General features: G+C 39.0%; 1 protein-coding gene across 1 annotated transcript; it reads left to right on the top strand.

Moving 5' to 3' along the window:
* Positions 1–2,305: 2,305 nt before the first annotated feature.
* Positions 2,306–8,145, top strand: LOC146369520 (interferon gamma-like). The gene is made up of 4 exons (XM_084909751.1): positions 2,306–2,579; positions 3,785–3,853; positions 5,930–6,217; positions 7,046–8,145. The coding sequence occupies exons 1-4, from the start codon at positions 2,460–2,462 to the stop codon at positions 7,187–7,189; spliced, it is 621 nt and encodes a 206-aa protein (XP_084765877.1). The 5' UTR covers positions 2,306–2,459; the 3' UTR covers positions 7,190–8,145.
* Positions 8,146–19,342: the final 11,197 nt, after the last annotated feature.

The following is a 19,342-nucleotide window of genomic DNA, read 5'->3' as shown; positions in this document are numbered from 1 at the left end:
GGTTTAATACTAAATATTGACTTTGAATCACATTAGAATTCCACTCATTTTTTGCCTAATGTTCTGTATTTCCATGTATGCTTGGACATCTTTCAGTAGCACCACAGTAAATGTCATGCACATCCACAATTAAAAGTTAAAAAGAAACTAAATAGAAAATATTTGCTATGAAAAACAATGAGTGCTGTTTAAATGATAGAGGGATCAAAGTTCTTACAACTTATTGCAGGATGATGATATTTGAGTTCATGCAGGCTTTATTTGTGCCTCAGCAGGCCTCCGTAGCAATACACACCCTCAAAAGTTTTAGAGTTTCCAATAAAACCTGAGATACAACCAATCCAGAAGCAACTTCAATCTGTGCAATGCGTCGCTTTGGTTTCTGTCCTGAAGAACCAGTTTCATTGAAACGATGTGCAAAAACGGGAAACGGGCTTTGAGGTGCGTGTTTGGCAGATGTGTCACAGAGGTGTTACCCAGTCAGCAACAACAGGCACATATATTCCACCATAATACAAAGGCCATGCACGCAATGGATCAACTTTCAACTGTTGTGAATCCCAACACATGCATTACCAGGACTGTTGTTTCTGTCAGTGCCATCACTGATGATGACCCTAACCCTGACTCTGATCCCACAGTCTATCCTCTCACTTTCATTAGTAACTTTAACCCAGAACTTTAGATGGAGGAGAATAAATTAGAAGTATAATAGACCCTAAAATTTGATTAAACATGTTAAAATAAAAACAGACCATAAAACAGAATAAAATAAAGGCAAAGAGAAGATAACTGCATGATGACACGAGCTAGCCAGTGTCTTAACTTTGGAACACTGAAATCATCCACCCAGTAGTTGGAGCTCCCCCTGCTTTAACCCTCTCAGGCTCAAAGTAAACTTTTTGTTGCTAATGCACAACCAGGTCCTGCAGTGGTACTTCTGAGTAAAAAAAACCTCATAAAATATGTATGTGGGGTAATCAGGTTGTTAGTTTTTAACTGTTGCAAATCTGCAATGCCTGCCTGGAGAGGGTTAATAATCTGGGAATTTAGTACAAAGTGAGAAAATAAATTAACTCTGACTGTTATGAGTTTAAAAAAAAAAAGTAATTTAAAAAAGAAAAATCAAGAAAAAGAAAACACTCCGATTTGGGAGGAAGTTGTAACCAATGATGACGTGGACCTCATGGAGCTGAAAGCCATTTGAAGTGATTATTAAAACAAGGAATGTTCACTGGAACTCCAAATGGGGCAATGTGCAAATGAAATCCACAGCAAGCATGCTATTTCCTCCTGTCTGATTTTTTTTTGTGTGGAGATATTTTAATCTTGTAAAATCTACCCAGTCACCAGCTGCCTAACCCAACCCTACCATGGAGGATGAGGGGTCGGTATTATCTCAGCCACACTCTGAGCATCCCAGCATATGTTTCCTTGCAGATCAGGACTCATTCAGCTTTTGACCTTACATTTAACTGTGCTAGTGAGCATATACAAAATAAGTTAAGAGTGTTAGCTCCAAACAGTTTATCAGGTCAGATGAATATTACGGAAGAACAACCCTTGTCCTAAATATAAACCACTTAGAACGATTACTTTCTTTGGGCCCTAACTGCCAAGATTTGAAGAAAAGTTTTTAAAAAAAGTCTGACTCCTCAAATGTGATGACCTCACAGGCTTTTATTAGATCAAACTATGAATCTGTACCCAACACTAATAGATCGATAGATGGGTTTATCAGCACGACGTGGCACATGTATGGCCCGCGATCAGAAACCGTCAGAGGTGGCTGTGAAATCCCAGATGCAGTGGATTCAATGGAGGTGTAATGATTTCCGTGACGGAATCGCTGGATCTAATGGTTTCTGACGCAGGGTGCCACCTCACTCTTTCACGCAGCGTGCTTTCCAGTCATTGCTCCTCGAACCTCAGTGCACGCTTTGAGAGGTTAATGCAATTATGAGAGGTCTCATGCAAACTATTATACCCCTCTGCAACTTCAAGTCTGACCAGCAAAAGCGCAAATTTTAATAAAACAGCTGGGAGACGCAAAATTCTGCAGTGAGCAGATGATTTGGGTATGATATGCATGAGTGGGAAGCCGACCCCTCACCCTCTTCTATGAAGTTGTTGATTTAAAGGAAACTCAAAACCACAATTTCACACCTAGATCATCGCATCTCTCTCTCTCTCTCTCTCTCTCTGAGTGCATGTCTATGTCACTCTGCCACTTTGCCTCTCTCTCTCTCGCAGAGTTATAAATAAAAGCTTTCATGACAAGTCAAACAGTTCGCACCAACTTCAGGGTAAGAGAGACACTGTCAGTCAGATCATCAGTCACTCAGTCAGGGAGGACACTGCTCAGCCAGAATCCGTTCTCAAATTGAAAACACTCGGCCCGGATTGGGAATCAAACCGAAGACTCAACTACACTCAGGGGTAATACAAACAGAGACAGGATGGCTACCACAGTGAGGGCAGCAGTCTGTCTGTGCCTCTGGCTTTTTGCCTGTCAGGTCAGAGGATCCCACATCCCAGCAGAGATGAACAGGACCATCCAGAACCTCTTGCAGCACTATGTGAGTATTCACTGCACTTCAACTGCTACTTAGTACTTGAGTAATACTAGACTGTGCAGCTCTACAGACTTTCTGTTTCCTCCTGTTTGTCACAGTGATGCTCTTACCACAAACACACACACACACATGCGCAAAGATGCCTTTTTAAATTTCCACTTAAGTGTGTGGTTAAAGGACCATTTTAACCCACGAGGCGCTAAATACTACACACCCAGCCTGGAGCATCTCACATACGAAACTTTATGTGAATGATATAATTTTTCATGTGGTGATGCAGAGGCGAGCAGGGACACTTCCTGGAATGGTGGATTCAAGGATGAGACAGAGTCACATCACAGATGTGGGAGTGTCCTTGAATGCACCATCAAATTTTTCTGCAAAGTACGTGCTCATTGACCCCCCCCCCAATTATCATTTTCCCTATTAGCAGCTTGTTTTTGTAATTTGTTTAGTTTTTCATTGCTGGTTGGCAGACGTTCTTAACCATCCTTTAAACTTCATGACAGACAGTCCTTGAAGGCACCAGTAATGATAGAAAGCTCTAAACACAGAAACAGCTGAACTCACGCTGTCTTTTATAACTGCTGTTGGATTATTGGCCTTCTCATGTTTATCGCTGTAAGAAAAAAAAAACACTTTTAAACTGTTTTTGTCTTTTTCGGACAAATTTCTCAATTTCTTTACAGTCTCCATATTTGACATCAGACACAGTGTGGCCGACAGGCTTTAAACGCACCATTCGTACCACTTTCTAAAATTTTAATCTTCAGTTATCAGTTTCAGATCAAATTCCAATTTAATCCTGGATTGTTGGTCTTTAGTCGGTCCTGAATAGAGCAGCTAACCTGCTAGCAACCGGCTAGCAGGCTTCCCTTCAGTGGCTTCCAGTGAAATTCAGAATCAGTTTTAAAATGCTGTTTATTTATATATGAAGCAAAGTAGAATGAGCAGTTGCCCTCTCCCGTCAGCCAATCGGGGTTTTTTTTTTTTAACAACAGCTCGGCTGAATCATTGGTTTCTTTAAAAAACTAAAACTGAAAACCTTTTATAAGTTAGTGATTCCTTGCACCTTATTTTCTGCTCCAGTTCAAACCATGTTTGACAATGTTTGTGAGGTGGGATAAAACCCAATACCGATACCGATTATTCATTATTAATGTCAAACATGATCTGAAAATATCTTCTTTTTTTTTTGTCTTTTGCAGAAAATTTCAAACCGGGAAAGATATGATGGGAAACCCGTATTTCCTAGTGACCAGAACAAAAAAATTGAGGTAAGATTCATGTGATTAATGGGAACGCGTAGTTTGTCCACAAAATGTAAAATGTCCATGCAATCCAAAGAAAAGGTTTCTTGTGGCAAATGAGAGTTTTGCTATGGCTATGGCCTTACTATAGCCTCAAATGGATAGGCAGAATTTAGGAAACACACTTGTGGCTTAAGGTCCATGTGGTAAGCATCAAGGTAGCTTAGCCTAAAGCTCAGTATTAATACTGGAAACCATGCTGTATTCCATCCCTACACAAAGAAATGAGGAACTATTTCTATCCATCCACCCAGTGTCTTCAGCATCATCATCACTAAAGTGGATTTCCAGATGGTGTAAAGATAATAAAACCACCACTTTGACTTTTGCATGTCTATGAAAGAGTGAAGACACTGATTGGTAATCAGGCGTCTTTAAAGTTGTTAGCAGGTGTATTTCTGAAATCTGGAAAGAATCAGGATACTCGATGGAGGCAAACCTCCTGTTGAGCTCCTCCATCTTTGGCTAACAGGCACTGCCTGAGTCAGCAGCCAGCTGGTATTTCCAGGTTTTGTCTTTTACATTGAGTTGAGGTTTTTGTGGGGTTTTCCTTCACTTTGCTGGCTCTGCAGGATGCCACCTTTCTGCAGCTATTCTCAGTCTCCCGATCAAACTTTCACTTTTCACCAACATCACTTACAAGGCCGTTTCATGGTTGGTTTCAAGTACTGACATCAAGCCAAGAGAGCACAGACTGAGGAGCTCTGGTCGGCAATTTTTTATGTCACTCTGTTTGAAGTTCTGTGTGGTTAGATGGCTATGAGGTTCAGGTTAAAGCTTCTGCAAATTTGGAATAAAAAGGAATGTTTTTTGAGGATGTATATCTTCTAACTAATTATTAAAAGTCTCACTGATATTATTGTAAAGTAACTGTACTAAAACTGTAATTAAAGCAGTCAACAGCAACAAGAAAAAGGAAAAAAAAATGGAGAAAATCTGAAGCAAAACAATGGAAATTTTGTTGCACTGCCTCTTGAGGAACAGTTAAAGATATTGCTAGTAAAAGAAGAAAAGTATCAGCGCCTTTCTAAAACTGAATGTTCAAGTAGATTTTCTGTGGTCACCACCTCCTATAGCCAGCAATATCTTCCAGCACTCAGAAACATTTTGACAGGTTAGTCATAACAGTTGGAAATTTAAAGTCAAGATGAGTTTCTATTATAGCTTAACACATGGTGGTATGCAGGCTGTTGTATGGAGGGTGGTATTTTGCATGAACTTTATTGCAACCCACCAGGTTTTCCTATTTAGAGGTTTCTTTACCACCACACCTACCCCAGTGCTGCATTTCATATATTTTAGAGATATCTAATGACTCATCTGAGCTTTAACACCATTTGCCCCCTCTCATTCGAAGGAAACGTCTTACATCTTTTAGCCTGCTTCTGTCCGGTCAGTTCATCGTGCTGTTGCCTCTCTCAGGTTTTAAAGCTCTTTAAAAACACTCTTGATGGTGCCACTGAAAGTGTTTTGTCAGGGATCCCACAGCTTTTGTTGCTTCTGACATGAAAGGTTTTTGGTTGTCACCAGAAATTACCACAGATTATTCAACAAGTGTAAGTGAATCGACCAAATTGAAAACAAACACTGGGTCAAACATTGAGCCACAAACTCTCATTTCTTACATCCAAACTAGTAGTTTCAGTCCTGTTAGCAGTGCATGGATATGACATTCAGGTTTAACAGCAGTCAATGAGTGGTATTCCCCTTTAAGGCCTTCTCTGTTAGCTTAACTGTTGTGTGGGAAACCACAGAGTTTTTTCCATTGTGCGAAAAGTTTTTAGCACCTAAGGTTGTAATGTTTGTGAAGCAACCTTTTCCTCACATCTCAGTTTTTCTTCAGGTTTATTTACTACAAATGTATTGTGCGTTGTTTCAGTTTTTTGGCTTTTGGTACCCGAGTCCAAAATGCTGAGGAATGCTGCGAAATTCAGCATTTTGGGCATTTTCAAAGCCATATTTGCACAACCAGATATATTCATATTAAACAAATATAAGCCATTTGTACTTTCATGTCATTACCTCTCTGTTTCTCGTTTTCAGACCAAGTTGATCTTCATGGGTGGTGTTTTGGAGTCGTACGAAAAGTTGCTTGGCCACATGTTGAAACAACTGCCCACTCCGAGTCCCCAGATCGCCGTGAGCAACGCGCAACCTGGCTCGGCCATCACCCCTGCGTCCAGCAGCCCCAACAACGCAGGCTTGGTAGCGGGCAGAGATGTCAGATCAGAGCTGAATTACATCCTGAAGAAGGTCCAGGAGCTAAAGAAACGCCGCTACCATGAGCAGGAGAAGCTTCTGCAGGGACTGCAGACCCTCAGAGATATCAAGGTAGAGAGCATTCTGATTGCTTCTTGGCTGTGAAAGCCTTAACTTGACTTAGGACTTATGTAAACCCAACAGTGAGGTTTCTGTAAAGTCTATGTTGAGGATTGTGCAGTGATTAAGAGGAGCTCACAATAAGCCTTGGGATGGGTTGAGCAGCCCATATGAATGGCTTATGTAAAGCCTGAAAAGTTAGACTTGAAAAGATTTGACCAACCTTATTGAGGGCTTATATAAGTCCTAAATACATACTTAAGGACAAATGCCTGGGTCCTACAAATGTCTTTGGAAAGCTTACCCTCTGAACATCCAGAGCAAGTCCCTGGCTGCCCATCCGGGATTTTGTTTTAGTGAAAAACAGGCAGATTTTGAGGATTTCAGATCATGTCTCATTCATTTTGGCAATACAGTTTTTGTGTTAAAGACTTTTGCATTTGGTTTAAAACAGACAAAAAGAGAGAACTCATGCCCTAACCTAAGATTAGTCATCAGTGACCTGCAGGATATTATGAGGTTTAATAACGCATCCACAAAGGATTTAAATAGAAACTAGGAAAAGAAAAGGCAGAGAGAAAGTTTAGGGCCTAGGTGAGACTTGAAATAAGGTTTTATTTAGGGCTTAAAATAATGTGTTTTTTGCAGGTCTTAAATTTGTGATGCTTACACCACGGGACGATGTGCCTTAGTTATTCTAAAAGCTCACAAAGGTCTTACATTATTTAAGGGTTTTAAATGTTGATGTCATTGTGCTGAATCTTAACAAAGGTCCTCTCTGTAACTGTGTGATCATCATCATTAATGTCAAACTTGCCTTTGTCTCTCTCTCTCCTGTAGATGAACGACCGCATCATCCAGAGCAAAGCACTTTGGCAGCTGCCACAGCTGTATGAAGAGGCGAGCTCGCTCCCCGAAATCAAGATCCGGAGGAGACGCAGACGGCGGAGGCAAACAAAGGCTAAAGATCGCACCAGAGCCTAAAAGGCGACCTTAAGGGCATAAAGAGAAATAACAGTAAAACAAGGACGCAGGATGTTTAAATTATACAAAACCAAAAGATTCTCAGACTGAAACCAGTGTGTCTAGTTGTTAGGATTTTGTATTCTATTGAAAATTTTCATCTATATTTATATTTAAATTAACAGTGAACCAGCAGCCTAAGCCTTATAAGATCGTAGTCTCGGAAAAATATTTTTATATAATGTTTGGTGTGTGATACTTGAAACCAGCATAAAAGTTTGATCCTGTGGAATATTTTCACTGAAGGATCCAGAGATTATACCTAATTGTTTTCAACATGGAGTTTCACCCAGTGGAAATACTTGATTTAATGTTGTTGTTTTTTCTCGGCTTTAAAAACTTCACATTATTAAAAACCCACAAAACAAAGATATGTTTAATTGTGGTTAAAGTTTATTTTTTACTGAATATTTTGTAAATTTAGGTCATTTCTTTCTTGTATTTTGTTTTAAGTTAAAAAAAAACCTGAATTCTTTCTGAGTGAAACTCCCTCTTGTTGCACTGAGATTGGACTGTGGTGGAGAAATGGGCGGTTCCACTGATAATTACTGATAGGCAGTTTTCCAGATTTATCACATTTTGTTGAGGAATTACATTTATGCAAAGTAAATGTGTTAAATCCCGTTTACGTGACAAATTTAACGAAGTTTTCACTTAATTGTATTCTATAAGTTGATTTTTTTTGTCTCAATGGGAACCCTGACCTAGCTTCTCCACTGCAGTGCCAATGAGAGCTGATGGTGATGATGTTTACAGTACAAAGTACTTCAGTGTACTACTATTCCTCTGAACAGTCAGGTTCAGTACTGTAGTATTAAAGTAGTATTACATTTCTTTGTAGTTGAAGTACTAAAACCTTCAGGATGTTTTGTTTTTATTTTTACTGACATATTGTAGTTTTCTTTATTTATTTTGTATTTAAGTTGTTGATTGTTGATTATTTATTATTAATTTATTGATTGGCAAATGCACCTGAATAAAACAGAATGACGCTGATTATGGCTTATGTGCAGTCTCTTATAGATTTAAGATCTTGGTTGTAAAGATTTTGGTTTTGGTTTTCCAAAAAACACATTTCCCACACCTGGATGTAAAACATCATGAGGAAGGAAAGTTGTGATGGAGAATTTATAGGAACAAGCTCAGAGAATCATGAGTCATGACTTTTAATCCACTGATTCCTGTTGCTGAACACAAATTTTTACTTTGTTATTATTTTGTCCCTGAACATGACTTTTTATCAGTGGAGAGGAGGCGGAGGAGCGAGTCGCCTCACGCCACAGAGCTAAAGTCATGCATGTCTCAGTTTTTTGCACATCATTTGTTTGAAGTTTAAACACCAAACCAGGTTAGCTCACTGCCCATTTTCTCTGCATATACACACACACACACACATATATATATATATATATATATATATATATATATATATATATATATATACACATACATATTAGGGGTGCAACGATACACAAAATTCACGGTTCGGTTCAATACTTTGGTGTCACAGTTCAATATTTTTTCGATACAAAAAAATGTTCATGCCTTTTTAATTTGTCATTTATTAATATTATAAATATATATTTCAACCCTCAGAAGTACCGTTTTTAAATTTAATGTTGCTGAAACAAAAAATAATGGGAAAAAAAATCTGATTGAGAAATCACTTATTTTTGGAAAAGAGAGTTTATTACAGAGAAATGGCTCTTTCCAAAATAAAAGCTATACTATACGCTTCTTCTGGGCTATATTCTCAGCAGCATATTAAACATATCAGGTCCCCATAAGGAGAATCACGTGCTAATGGCTGTCTAAATGACTCGGGTAAAGTTTGTAGCATGCATGCTTGTTGTTTTTGTCTGCTTCCACTTGTCTTCGCACTAGGATGATGTCGGCGTAAATGTGCAGTCATATTCGTTGTGTTCCCACTAGTGCTGTCAGCGTTAATCTCGTTGAAATGACGTTAACGCCATAACGCGGCAAATCTCCGTTAACGAGTTACCGTGGATCGCTCCGTGCGTGGGGCTGGACGGCGTCAACACGTTAACAAGCTAACAGTGCTAACGCACTAGTTCCCACCAATTGAGCATTGCGTGGCACATCCGACATACTGTTTTACTTTTGTCCATGAGGCGCTTACCATCAGGGTCATACTTCACATGAAAACCAAGACAGTTCCAAACGCCACATCTGAATGAGGGTGGGGGAGGTTCAATTTCGGGTAGCGTTGAGGCAGTTGCCATGTTGCAACGAGCTTAGCTTCTGTCTTGCTAGCTTGCGCTGCGCTCAGTGGATCTGCGCTCGACAGTGCAGCCTATGAGGAATAGTCGAACGCAGATCCACTGAGCACTCAACACAGACAGCATCGTCAGAAGAAAAGTTGATAAAATAAATAAAACATTTTGTATTGTTCGATAGATATGCGTACCGAACCGAAAGCACTGTATCGAACGGTTCAATATTGATACGAGTATTGTTGCACCCCTAATATATATATATATATATATATATATATATATATATATATATATATATATATATATATATATATATATAAGAAATATATGACCTATTTAAATGCATTACTTTCACATTTGTATTCTCTGATACGAAACAATAAGATGAACACAAAATGACTGATTCATTCGTTTTGTGACAAGTTAATGAACTTTTGTGAGACTGGCGTGCCTGCCCACAGACAGACCAATCTTACAAAAAAGAAGTTTCATTATCAATGGCAGGCGGTAACTTCTGCAAAGTAAAATGAAATGTTTGTCACGTTGATGTTGCTCTTCATATCCTCTTACATCATCTCTTTCTGCTGCACAGATGATTCCATGTAACTCCTACTTTTGACGAAAAGCGTAGAAGGCCCAGGTCAGCTGCATCAGCTAATAATTGACGTGACATCAAGAATAAATTAAGAGGAAATGAAGCCAAAAAATTCTGTTCCAGTTTTGAGTTTATGAAATCTGTTTGGTAGCTTTTAGTTTTGTTTGTTTTATAAGTTTTATTTACTCAGTTTAACAAGCCTTTTGTTCTGGTTGTGTGTATTTATAGAGTTTATCCATCCCCCATGTTTAGCTCATGTTTCTATATTTCCATTTATAGTCCTGGTTATGTTTCAGTTCCAGTTTGTGGTTATGGAGTTTTATTTAGTCCTCTCCTTCTCATCCTCCTGTGAGTCCCCCTCTCGTTGAATTCTCTTATTTTTTGGTGATGTTTGTTTTCCGTTTCCTGTTTTATTTTGGTACCTCAGGTGTTTTACATTTAGTTTTACTTCCACATAGGCTAAATTTGTTTCGGCTGCGTCGCGATACTCTCCCTGATTATATCATTAGTGTATAAATAGTCCGGTCTTTCCCCTTGGTCTTTGTCTTGGTGTCTGTTTCATTCGAGGATTCACATTACTGCTTTGGACTTCTGTTGGTTTGATTTTGGATTATTTGTTTTCTGAATAAACTTCATAAATCAGTTTTGGTTCATTCAGTTTCAGTTTTCACTCTCAGGTTCCCTTCCCCAGCAGCCCTGGATCCAGGAGAAGGGTTTAAGGGTGAAAGAAAACTGCTGGTAAGAGGAGGCTTAAATGGTAAAGTGACAAACTGGTGTCTGGAGCAAAATGTTCACTAATGTATGGTTGGTAAATAAAGCTATACTGGTAAATGCATGCAGTATCTAATACTGCAGGGAGAGTGGGGTTGGAGGGAAATTACTTTGAACACATCCAAGTGCAACTCCAAAGGTTACTCTGTGATAATTATCAGAGCTCATCTCAAATGTTGGACAGGCCTGCATCTAGAAAACAAAGACACCATACTACTTTGCCAAAACTCCAACCTGAACACCAAGTTAGAGAACTAAAAGTTTCCTCAAAGCAAAGGAAAACCAAAATGCCCCAAACCAAGAGGAAACCAAGTTTCACCAAACCCAAAGAATAAGCTGTGGCAATGACATAAAAAAAACAAGTAATGATAACACGTAACAACACTCATTCCAACTGTATTTGTCATATTCACAATTATACAAGTGTAATGCACAGTGAAATGTATGTACAAGACTGGCTGTACAAGTAATGAGGAAGGCATAAATAGAGAAGAATTCCAATCAACTGTTTTTTGGAACACATTACACCTAAAATTGCATCTGACTAGAATAATTTGGTATGCAGAAGAGTTCATGGTTGACTCAGTGACTACGTTCCCAGGTACTGTGGCTGCAGAACAAGCAGCCCTTTACCACTGTGCTGACAGTTGGTATGAGGTGTTTGTGCTTATATGCTGTTTGGTTTTCTGCAAATGAGGTGCTATGCATTATGGACATTGTTCCAGAGGTCTTGCGGTTGTTTCAGGTGCAGATTTGCAAACCTAACCCATGCTGCCATGCGAGAACAGCTTTCTCCTGGCAACCCTTCTAAATAAGCTAAACTTGTTTGATGTCTTTTTCTAATTGTATTGTCATGAATTTTAACATTCGATATGCTAAATGAGGCCTGTAGAGTCAGACTACATGGAGTCATGTGAGATCTCACTCTCTTTTCACAAGATTGTATACTTACTATTAGAGATGGACCGATCCGATATTACGTATCGGTATCGGTCCGATACTGACCTAAATTACTGGATCGGATATCGGTGAGAAATAAAAAATGTACAGGGGCGGATCTAGCAAAGTTTAGCCAGGGGGGGCGATAGGGCATTAACAGGGAAAAGGGGGCACAAAGACATACTTTTCTTTCTTATTCTCATTTAAAATATCTAGCTTTTAATAAATAATTATCTGAATCTTACACCCAAAGATTTAATCTGATGTAAAATGTATAGAAGTCCATTACTGTATATAGTAATATACTAGGGTATATTAGTAAGTCTAATATACCCTAGTAAGCTGTAGTACTTTTTCCTTTGGGAAAGTACCATCTGTGAATTCTGCAATTCTGTTGAAGAAAGATGTTGAATCTATTTAATTATTCTTGAAAAATAATTTATTTCTGTGCATTTTTTTTCACCCTGCATCAAATTAAAGTTGATTACATCGATTAAGCATCATGAGGAAGAGGGTGGGGGGTGGTTCCCTATTTTCTTTTGCTGGGAGTTTGCAACCCTATTAGTTAGGTTGCTTAATAGTTCTGCTAAGTACTCTTTAAAATATCAGAATAGGGAGGATGGAGTAGGTTTAACTTTATTAGATTGATCAGTGTTGCTGAACTACGAAATATTTTGGGTGCAGTGTGTTTTTTTACATACATGTATAACAGAATAGCTTTAGTGTTGTTGTTTATTTAAACTTGAGTATGAACTTATACAAAATGCAGCAAGATATTAAAAAAACTGTTTTATTGATTAAAAAACACACTATATCGGATTCATATCAGTATCGGCAGATATCCAAATTTATGATATCGGTATCGGTATCGGACATAAAAAAGTGGTATCGTGCCATCTCTACTTACTATACATTATTTGAGGCATTCAGACACATCTTATGTTAGTGAAATACACTGGGGGAAAAATTAAAGGAACAAAAAAGGAAGAAAATAATGCTGGGTATCTATACTGATATGGACTGGGTAAGGTTTCGGAATGAAAGGATGCCACATTGTTTTTTTTGGAATGATAGTTTTTGACCCACAAACGGGTCAATAAAGACACCCCGAAAATCTAGTCCATTTTGCTGAAATTTCATTGCAGCAACTCAAAATGGTACTCACACAAGTTTGCATGTATGTCTGACAATGTGGGGCATGCTCCTAATGAGATGGTGGATGGTATCCTGGAGGATCTCCTCCCAGATCACGACCATCGCTGAGTTTCTGGACAGTCTGAGGTGTAACCTGGTGATGTCAGACTGATTGAAACGTAATGTCCCAGAGGTGTTCTTTTAGATTTAGGTCAGGCAAACCAATCAGTGCCTGCCTGTATACGCTCTCCACTAGAGACCGGACATTGGGTTGCACCGGAACCGAAGACCCACTGCATGCGGTGTGACAGAAGGTCAAAGGATTTCATCCAGATGCCTAGCCTGTGGAGGTCTGTGGCTCTCTTAATATTATAGGCTTCTCCACATGCTTCCACATCTGTCACATGTGCTCAGGGTGAGCCTGCAGCCATCTATCAAATGCCCAGGGCACCTGTGGTGGACCTGCTAGTTCTCGTATTCTTTGGCAAATACCAGTCAGGCTTCACAGTGCCAGGCACTGAGCAGAGCGCTCACTAGAGGATGTCAGGCCCTCAGGCCACCCTCATGAAGTCTGTTTCTGATTGTTTGGTCAAAGATATTCACACCAGTGGCCTGCTGGAGGTCATTTTGTAGCTCTGGCATTCGTCATCCTGTTCCTCCTTACACAAAGAAGCAGATACAGGTCCTGTTGATGAGTTAAGAGGCTTCTACGGCCCTGTCCAGCTCTGCTAGAGTAACTGCCTGTATCCTGAAATCTCCTCCATGCTCTTAAAACTGTGCTAAGAGACCACAAACCTGTTGGCATATACTGACTACCTGTCCAACTCTCCTCATGCTGCCAGTAGTGACACTGACCCTAACCAAATGTAAAAATAGGGGAAAATAAGAAAGGATCTGGAGGGAAAAGATGTCAGTTGTCTCTAACTGAATCAGTATCTCAGAGGTTTAACTGACATGATGGTCAGTTAAACCTCTGATGGTCACGATGGTTTTGAGCAGCATAATCCCAACCTCTAAGGTAATTTCACCTGAGTAAACTTTCCATTTTTAAAGTGTGAAAAAGTCCATATTTGGCAGCTGGATGAGCTGCTGGTGGAGTGAATCAGTTTAGACTTTTTGCACTTCATTCGTTTTATCTTTTACTGCATTATTAATTTACAGTTAGTTTATTAAAAGGGCTTTATTAGGTTTAGACAACAAAACTACTTGCATAGCCTGAGAAAACTATTTTTCTGGACAAAATGCTGCTGACATGAAATACACTTTTTATTAGAGTTATTATTTACAAACCCTATATCACAACTCATGTACGTGAAAAGCAGGTTTCCTGTGACTATTTCATGTTTTCTTATGAGAGTGGCCCGAGCAATGAAGGCCATGACACTGACCTGAAACTCCACTCTTACCTTTCATTGTATAAATGAAACCATGACATGTCATTTGTATCACAAGTATGGAAATTAGGAATCTCGTGGTTGAATATTTAATAATACTTTGCATTTTATAAGCCTATTATTCTCTTTATCTGTAACTTTACACAGTTTTTAAAATCTTAATATAAAATTTTAAAACAAACTAATTCAGATGGAGTTTAATGTTTGTGGGCTTGCATAGCCCAAACAATAAACTTCTGCAAACAAACAAGCCACAGAGACCATGAGCCTCTGCAGGCAGACAGGCGGCCCTGAGTGTTTAGACCCCCACCCTGCAACCCACAGCTGTGATGTCACTTCCCGTGACATCACTTCTGGTAAATATCACACAGCTCTTCTTACAGTAAGTGCAGCACTCTCCCACAATGCACTGCGAATTGGCTGCGTGTTTGTGTGTGAGGCTGTGACTTCTAAGAACCAGAGCTGTGCTTCCCCACAGAAACTGGGGTTGCAGCTTTGTGTGTGTTTGTGTGTGGTCAATAAAGAGTCTTTGAGGCACTTCACAACCGTTGTAGAAGACAAACAGGCTGCAAAAACTACTTTTTATGGGGATGAGTTTTTACTTTCTTTTTGTCTTTCGTTTTTCTGTACACAGAGTGAAGACTCAGCAAACCAACTGTATGAGTGGAGTTCCCCAAGGTTCGGTCCCTGGGCCTCTTTGGCACATGTACATGCAATCATTTTAAATCTTGTTGTTGACAACAAACTGTGTAAGCTGTTTATTATGTATTCATGTTTTCGTGCTGGCGACAATTTCCTCAACAATTAGCTACCAGGATAGCTGAGTGACAAGGTACATGGTACATCAATTGTTACGTCGAAACAATTGGTGTGCTTTAAAAAAAAACTGTAAAAAATCTGTATTTATAATTGTGCAGATAGCATAAACATTACATTGCCGTTACAGTGCAGCTGTAGTAATACAGAGGGCTTTTTTCCCATTTATTTGATTAAATAAAAGCCTGATAAAGTATTGTTATTGTCCATATTCTGGAATATTTAAATTCCCATGAAAGTCTTTGCAAACTTGGCCAACTTTTTTCATTCATAGAGTACAAACTCTGAATGCATGCAGGCATTGTTGAAGCCACCTTTGTGTATAACACCAGGAAGCATGCCAGTAAGCAGCTTAGATGCAGAAATGATAACAATAGCGAATACACTGTAGGTGGTAAATGAGAATCCTGGCAGTTATAAATGACAACACAGGCCACCAGATAGTGTGTCTCTGTTTGGACTGATGGCTATGTTTGTGCTGTTGCATAGTGGGTGGGGGGGTATTGTAGTGTCAAGGGGGGGCTGGACTGCTGCATTTCTGCAGGACTCCAGTGGAAAACATGACAAAAAAGACAGACACAAAGACTCAACTTTTATCCCCACCTCTGTTTCTGTGGCTGCTCTGTGAGTCTTTGTGTGTGTATGTGTGAGTTTCAGAGTGAGTCAGTGTGTTGCAGATGCTAGTGTGAGAAAATGGAAATGCGTTTTTCGTGTCTTCAAATGGCTGAAAATATTCAGAATGAATTATCTCAAAGCTCTGAGCTGCTGATGCTGCAGAGACCGAGCGCTGTGGAGGTGTGATGGAGCAAATTTCCTTTTCAGTTAGCAGTAGCTCATTTAACCTTCACTCCCTTTCAGATCTGATGGAGAGGAAACCACAAGAAGATGGTGGCAGATTGTTTGGAGGGAATGAGAGTCTGACGCTTAAGATGAAAAGAACTCATCAGATCTGAAAATAGACAAAAATTAGGAAAAAAAGCTACTTCAATTGAGGGTCAATGATAGCATGTTGTCCTGTGAAAAACAAAGTACACCAACACTGGTTTTATAAGAACTCAGAGGGAGAAAGTAGCCAGGTGCTGCTAATCAGATGCACTTGATTAACTGTGAACTTAACTGAGCACTTGCTGTTTTGGCAGTTTGCAGGTTTAGAGCATTCAAGTGTGTATTAACACAATGCTATAATCTTTTTAGTATACAATGTCCCAGCAAATTCACTTGAAAACAGTTGGTGCAATGCAAAGAAGTCAAGAGCTCCATCAAGCCTGAATTAGCATGTTAAAGGTTAAAGTTCATGACAGTATAATTAGAAAAAGACTGAAAAAGTACAGCTTGAAGCCTGTTCCTTCAAAAAGAAAAAAAAAAGTACAGCTTCGGTTTGCAAAGGTGCGTCTAAACAAACAACAAGACTTCTGGAACATCTATTATGCACAGCACCACATTTGCAAAAAACGAAACACAGCATGTCAGCACTAACACCTCTTACCTACTGTCAGCATGGCGGTGGAGGACTGCTGATTTGGGAATTGCAGTCAATGAGTCAACCATGAACTCCCTGATATAAAAAAGTATTCTAGAATCAAATGTGAGGGCATCTGTGGAACAAAAATATGGTTGAAACTGAGTCAAGAGGATAATCAAGGTCCAGTGCAAGTCCAGACCTCAAATAAGAAATGTTTAAAAGTAAAAAGGGTGTCTGTTTCCTGAATCCAAACTGCGAGCTGGTTCCTCAGAAGAGGTTACTGAAAGCTGAAGGCTCTACATTCTACTTTTAAATACTCCAGGAGCCACAAGTAAGCCTGTAGTCTGAGAGCAAAGAGCTCTATGGGGTACTATTAGCTCTTTATCATAAGGTAGGGCCTAATTATTCTTTAAATTGTATGTAATAAGAAGGATTTTTAATTCAATTTTGGATTTTTAACAGGGAGCCAATAAAGAGAAGTCAGTATTGGATAAATATGCTCTCTCTCTCTCTCTCTCTCTCTCTCTTTTGACTTTCCTGCAATTTAACTAACTGTTAAATTTGTGTGTGTGTGTGTGTGTGTGTGTGTGTGTGTGTGTGTGTTTGGCTTCATGGATAGATAAAGTTGGGTGTCATCTGCATAGCAGTGAAAAGGTATGCTATGCCTTCTAATGTTACAGCCTAAAGAAAGCATATATAATGTAAACAGAATTGGTCCTAGCACTGAACCCTGTGGAACTCCATAATTAATCTCAGTGTGTGAAGAGGACTCTCCACTTACATGAACAAACTGGAGTCTATTAGACAGATATCACACAAACCACTACAGTGTAGCAGCTTTCATACATGCAGCATGCTATAATAAAATATTATGTTCGGTGTTGAACTTTACATAATATTTCACTGAGGTCTAGCAGGACAAGCACAGAGATGAGCCCACTGTCAGAGGCCATAAGAAGGTTATTTGTAACTTTCACTAAAGCCGTTTCTGTGCTGTGATGGGCTCTGAAACCTGACTGAAATTCTTCAAATGAATCATTCCTCTGCAGATGATCAGTTATCTGTTTTACAACTACTCTTTCAAGAGTTTTTAGATAAAGGGAAGATTGGAGTGTCGTGCAAAAAAAGGCAACAAAAATAGAATCTAAAGTACAACAGAGCATAGAATGAGCCAGACTGAAAACAAGCTAAACACTAGTGAAATACAGAACTCAAGACTAATACAAAGCTAGAACTTAAACCCAAAGAAGTAAATCAAAAGTCCAGAACTCACAAACTGGGTTAAAGACCCAGGATGAGGACATGGCAATTCCCCTTTAGCTAAGACAACAGGGTCAAGTGATGGCTTTTTTAGTAATGGTTTAATTACTGCCAGTAGCAACTGCAAAAATGAATGTTGCCGCAAATAGAAGTGGGTCAAAACTCTTTCACAATGACGCACAATACTGATAAAGTCATACAGGAAACCATTATTTAGAGTTATTACTGATAAAAGGTGGTTCTACTGAATTATGGGGTGCACTTAGTTTTCACAGCACTTTATAATATAAACACAGTTCAGCACTAAGCACAAACACAGGTGATATTTAATAGGAATGCCTCTGCTTTTGCAGACATTTGGTTGTAAAGTTGCAAAATAGCCGAAAAACCTAAATGTTGACATGGTGATGGCGTTCAGGGGAAGAGCAATGGTATATCAAACTCTGTTAAATGCTGTCATTAGAAAATCAGTGCTACATTTCAAAATGAAAGCACTGCAGAAGAAAAATCTAATTTAAAATGTATTAAAATGTTTCTTCTTTGTTGTTCATATTAGTAACTGGAAATATCTGACACATAGACAGACACATCAGAGATCATTATCTAACCACTGAAGGTGGAAGTAAACTGAAAAACACCCAAATAACTAAGAAATTAACTGGAAGAAAGTTAATTATATGTGAAATGGAAATAAAAGATTAAAATGCAGTCAGACAATGACCCTTGAGCCTTGATGTTTAAATGTGACACTGCAGATCTGACAACTGACACGATAATCTTTGAAGGCTTCTAAAGAATTAAAAATTAAGAAAGGAAGTTATTGTAACATCAGTGAGAGTAAATAGTGCATTAGAGAGAGCTGACACTAATCTGGTTATCTGGGTGGGAGGATATCGGTGGTTCAAAGCTGTGTTGCTAATTTTCATGTATTAAACACTTACTAAGATTTCTTTATCTGTTATTTTGTGTAATTACAGAGAGAACGGCCTGTAAGCCATGTGAGCATTTGCATTGCTTTGTGAGTTGGAGATAAGTGACTCTCAGCTGTTTCACTACACATTCAGAGAAACTCTATAGCACCTGGGAGGAGAGTTGTGCAAATACAGCAGCTCAGAAACCAACTCAACTAAACTAAGGCCTTTATAGTCAACAGCCCGTGTTGTTTATGTTTATTGAATAAAAGTTTAAGGGAAATGCATCACTTTCTCTTGTATTTTTATTAGGGTGGAGATTTAAGCTTGAGTGGACCCAGAATTTAAATAGACAAATCAATAACAGCACACACCTTGAACATGTGGTACATTATGACCAAAGATTCAAAACAATGCGCAATACAGGGCATAACAGCTTGGTGTGTGCTGGAAACAGGAGGACTGGAGAGTAAGTGAAGCCTACCAAAACAAAAACATTAAAATAATCTCATTATACCGAGCACTTCAACTAAATAAGAAACACACAACTAGGGATGGGTACCGGTATCCGGTGCCATGATGGCACCGGTTCTGA

This window comes from Perissodus microlepis, chromosome 17 (assembly GCF_051167445.1).
Source record: "Perissodus microlepis isolate ML-2025 ecotype Zambia chromosome 17, ASM5116744v1, whole genome shotgun sequence".
Classification (NCBI taxonomy): Eukaryota; Metazoa; Chordata; class Actinopteri; order Cichliformes; family Cichlidae; genus Perissodus; species Perissodus microlepis.
The sequence above is the reverse complement of the archived record's forward strand: the minus strand, read 5'-3'. Positions and strand labels throughout refer to the sequence as shown.

Excerpts from the sequence above, each read along its gene's own strand:
- LOC146369520 (XM_084909751.1), top strand. The coding sequence starts at position 2,460 with ATGGCTACCACAGTGAGGGCAGCAGTCTGTCTGTGCCTCTGGCTTTTT. Across the intron at positions 2,580-3,784 it reads AGAACCTCTTGCAGCACTAT|AAAATTTCAAACCGGGAAAG; the intron begins GTGAGTATTCAC and ends TGTCTTTTGCAG. Across the intron at positions 6,218-7,045 it reads AGACCCTCAGAGATATCAAG|ATGAACGACCGCATCATCCA; the intron begins GTAGAGAGCATT and ends TCTCTCCTGTAG.